Here is a 4,287-nt window from a genome sequence, read left to right as displayed (position 1 = left end):
GGAGCGGGCAGCAGCTGTGAGCCGCGACACCGGGGCTGGGGGGACGGCATGCTTTTGAGGGAGAAAAGCCGCTCTTCGGGGCTTTCCAGCCCTGCTAAATGCTTGCGTTGAGTGCTGTCCTCCTGCTGTCCTCCTCCTCGCCCCCGCTGCCGCAGACCTTGCACCTTGCCTGCACTGGGGTTTGGTATCTGTAGTAGCAGTTGTGCTCCGATGATGAAAAAACGCTGTCAGCTACCCCTGACAGAGGGAGGCTGTTAAGTGCCATGTAATAGCAGGTGCCCAGTTGCTACTATACGTTACCAAATGATGAAATTAAAGCTGTTCGCCCACAACTCAGACACGAGCATCACGCACCTCTTTTAGCTGGAAGTTTCTGGTTTAGTTCACGGTTTGCAGTGCCCCAGCAGGACTCAGATCCTGCATCCTGAGCTAGCCTAAATCTGAACATTTACAGCCCCTGCATCTTCCAGGATAGCGTGAGGAGGGTGGGGGTCTCCAGCACTGCACTGCTAAAACCCTAATCTATCCCTAATCCATAGGATTTCTGTTGTTAACACGTCAGGTCTCTGTTAGCGGAGGGTAAGTTTACAGCGAATTTCACCTGGCATTAGCAATCAGTGTCAGCGCGTACATTTCACTAGAGTAGATGCATAGATGTGCGGTAATCTCAGCGAGGAGGTAAACCCGAGAGCATGAGCTTCGCCCCCCTAGACTGTCACCAGTGGGTACTGCCGCTTCTCACACAGGTTTTCGAACACTTTGAGCCTTACAGATTCTCGCTTTGATAACTGTATGCATGTGTGCGTGCGTGTGTCTCTGCAAACACCACAGGCGCGCCTTTAATTCCTTTGCAATCCGAAGCTGCCAAAAGCCATCTGGGTAGGTAGGTAGGTAGGTAGGTAGGCAGGCTCTTTGCCTGGTGCCTCCTGTAATGTGACAGGAACTTTGCTGTTCTCTATGAGTGCTTGAGGGGAAGGTTGCGAGGTGTGATCTCAGGGCATATGTGGATCTGTTCATCCTGAGCAATGCATTATAAGAGTTGCAGCAAATAGTGTTTAAAAAAAAACAAACCTGCAGGTATTACATTAGACCAGCTGAACCTAATTTTATTTTTAAGTTTTATTCAGAAGCATCACATAGCAAGTAAACTTCAAAATCTAAGTTTAGTTACAAACTAGTTGTTTCTTATTTTTTTTTTTTCCAGTCCCCTTTTGCTTTCTTTTACGACCACATGAAACTTGAGAAGCCATCTAAAGCTAAATCATTTAGTGGAGTTGGGCAATTCCCAAGTGTCCAACAAGAAGGCCTGGTTTAGGCTGCGATGGCCACTGTCATTCCTGGTGATTTGTCAGAAGTAAGAGATACCCAGAAAGTCCCTTCAGGGAAACGTAAGCGTGGTGAAACCAAACCAAGAAAAAACTTTCCTTGCCAACTGTGTGACAAGGCCTTTAACAGTGTTGAGAAATTAAAGGTTCACTCATACTCTCACACAGGAGAGAGGCCCTACAAGTGCACACAACAAGACTGCACCAAGGCCTTTGTTTCTAAGTACAAATTACTAAGGTATTAAACTCTATTTATCTTTCAGATTATATTATCTATTTTATGTTGGCTGTGTTAAGCCGTGTAAAAGTATATATTTGTGTACGCCTTCAGCTGATTGCAGAGAGGATGTGTTAATTAAAGTAGCCATTGGATTGTTTCTAGAATTCTAAATTACCTAAGTTTGCAAGCTAATGTCTTTGATTTTGTTTCTTGATTTGTTTTCTGCTTTTGTTTTCTGTTTGTTTGTTTTTTGTTTTGTTTTGTTTTTAAATGAGCGTAGAATTTTCATTTGTATAAGGAATTGTCACGAGAAAAAGAGTATGGACTGAAAATTTTTTGGCTATGGACTTTTACACGAGTACTTTCATACTTGACTATATACCCCTGTTACAGTAGCTAAACCCCACCAAAACCTAAAAGTGTCAATTTAAGAGAAATGGCTCGCGTTTTGCTATATTTAAATTTGTTGAACTGTCTATGTAGTGTCATGCTTTCAGTTAAAAGGTTCTGTTGCAAAGCAGCCTTTAGCATAGTATTTAGCTGCCATTAAAAAATGAGCACGTGTGTTTTTTGATCAAAATAATTACTTACAGAATATATCTGTGTTTAAAGGCATATGGCTACTCATTCTCCTGAGAAAACCCACAAGTGTAATTATTGTGAGAAAATGTTTCACCGAAAAGATCACCTAAAGAATCACCTACATACACACAATCCCAACAAAGAGGCCTTTAAGTGTGAAGAATGTGGAAAGAACTACAATACCAAGCTTGGGTTCAAACGTCACCTGGCTTTGCATGCTGCAACAAGCGGTGACCTCACCTGTAAGGTATGTTTGCAGACTTTTGAAAGCACAGGAGTGCTGCTGGAGCACCTAAAAACTCACGCAGGCAAGTCATCGGGTGGAGTGAAGGAGAAAAAACACCAGTGTGAACACTGTGATCGTCGGTTCTACACCCGAAAGGATGTCCGTAGACACATGGTAGTGCACACTGGAAGAAAGGACTTCCTCTGTCAGTACTGTGCACAGAGATTTGGGCGGAAGGATCACCTCACGCGTCACATGAAGAAAAGTCACAACCAAGAACTTTTGAAGGTCAAAACAGAGCCAATGGACCTTCTAGATCCCTTTACCTGCAATGTTTCTGTGCCTATTAAGGATGAGCTGCTTCCAGTGATGTCTTTACCTTCCAGTGAACTGACATCAAAGCCATTTACAAACACTTTGCAATTAAATCTCTACAACACTCAGATTCAGTCCATGCAGAGTTCTGCATCTGCACACCAAATGGTTGCCACATCGTTACCATTGGGAATGCCTTGTCCAATAGATATGGAGTCTGTCCACCCTCCTCACCAGCTATCGTTGAAATATCCGCTCGGTACTACCTCATACGCAATTTCTATGCCTGAAAAAGAACAGCCATTGAAAGGGGAAATCGAAAGTTACTTAATGGAGTTGCAAAGTGGTATGCCTTCTTCATCCCAGGATTCTCAAGCATCTTCATCGAAACTAGGGCTGGATCCACAAGTAGGGCCACTAGATGATGGGTCTGGGGAGGTTTCCCTTTCCAAGGGCTCCGTTCCTATTAGTGAACCTCTAAACACCCCGTCATTAGACTTTTCTCAGCTGTTCAACTTCATACCTGTAAATGGCCCTCCCTATAATCCTTCCGTTTCAGTGGGGAACCTCGGAATGAGTTATACGCAAGAGGAAGCACATTCTTCTATGACTCAACTTCCACCACAAACCCAGGATCCACAAGATCCTAGCAATAGTATAGGTCTTGGGTCTCTGCACTCGTTGTCAGCAGCTTTCACAAGCAGTCTAAGCACAACCACCACCCTACCACGATTTCATCAAGCTTTCCAATAGGATGTACAAAGCTGGCTTGTTACTGTCTATTTGTAGAAATGCCTTAGGTGACCATTTTTAACTTAGTGCCTACTATAAGACATTATAAATCCTCTGCTTTTGTACAGTACCGATCTCATGAAGCCAGTAAGAAATTTAAATTAACTTTTTAAAAATGTTTTGAAAGTGTTTATTCTCAGCTGTGTTTACTTTGTTGGGTTGGTTGGTTTTTTTTAAGCAGTCTCATTGTATTGTTTTCATTTTCACTGCCAATTGACACATTGAAAATGTTCAGTAGAAAGTCATCCCAAGCAAACTCTCAGCGCTCATCCCTTTTTTATAACTTTTTTCAACCATACCAGCTATTCCGTTTTATTGATGTCAGTGGTAGAGCTACCACCACTTTACCTTTTAATATATATTTTACTATTTGCAAAGAATCCAGCTAAAAAATGTATTACAAAGATTCCTAAAGATTTGGGGGAAAATGTATATCTCCAGTCCATTTCCAAACAAATCCTCTTCCCAAATGGTGTCACATCTGATCTGTTCTATAATGACAAATCTAAATTTTTTAAATAAATAGAGAATTCAGATTTTTCTGAAAACTTGTGTGTGTATATATAGAAGTCCATATATACACATGTACATATATATAGCATTTGACTTGTATTAAAGTCATTATAAAAGGTGTTAAGAATTTTGCCATTTTCTGGCTTAAATTTTTGTGACCTGTTACAGATAACAGATGAAAAAAAAAAAAAGAAATTAGTTTAATTCTCTAAAATCATGGCTGAACAGAATTTCAACAGAGAATCTCTGCTTGCCTGAATGACAAATGTTTCAAGTTGAATTTGGAACTGTGTTGTTGTGCTTTCATGACTCTG

At 41.5% G+C, this 4,287-nt stretch overlaps 1 protein-coding gene across 1 annotated transcript; it reads left to right on the top strand.

The window, feature by feature from the left end:
- The first annotated feature begins 1,201 nt into the window (after window positions 1–1,201).
- On the top strand, window positions 1,202–4,142 carry PLAG1 (pleiomorphic adenoma gene 1). The gene is made up of 2 exons (XM_010023809.1): window positions 1,202–1,563; window positions 2,158–4,142. The coding sequence occupies exons 1-2, from the start codon at window positions 1,322–1,324 to the stop codon at window positions 3,419–3,421; spliced, it is 1,506 nt and encodes a 501-aa protein (XP_010022111.1). The 5' UTR covers window positions 1,202–1,321; the 3' UTR covers window positions 3,422–4,142.
- The last annotated feature ends 145 nt before the right edge of the window (window positions 4,143–4,287 follow it).

The sequence above is a fragment of the Nestor notabilis genome, unplaced genomic scaffold (genome assembly GCF_000696875.1).
Source record: "Nestor notabilis isolate BGI_N333 unplaced genomic scaffold, ASM69687v1 scaffold30351, whole genome shotgun sequence".
Lineage (NCBI taxonomy): Eukaryota > Metazoa > Chordata > Aves > Psittaciformes > Psittacidae > Nestor > Nestor notabilis.
The sequence above is the reverse complement of the archived record's forward strand: the minus strand, read 5'-3'. Positions and strand labels throughout refer to the sequence as shown.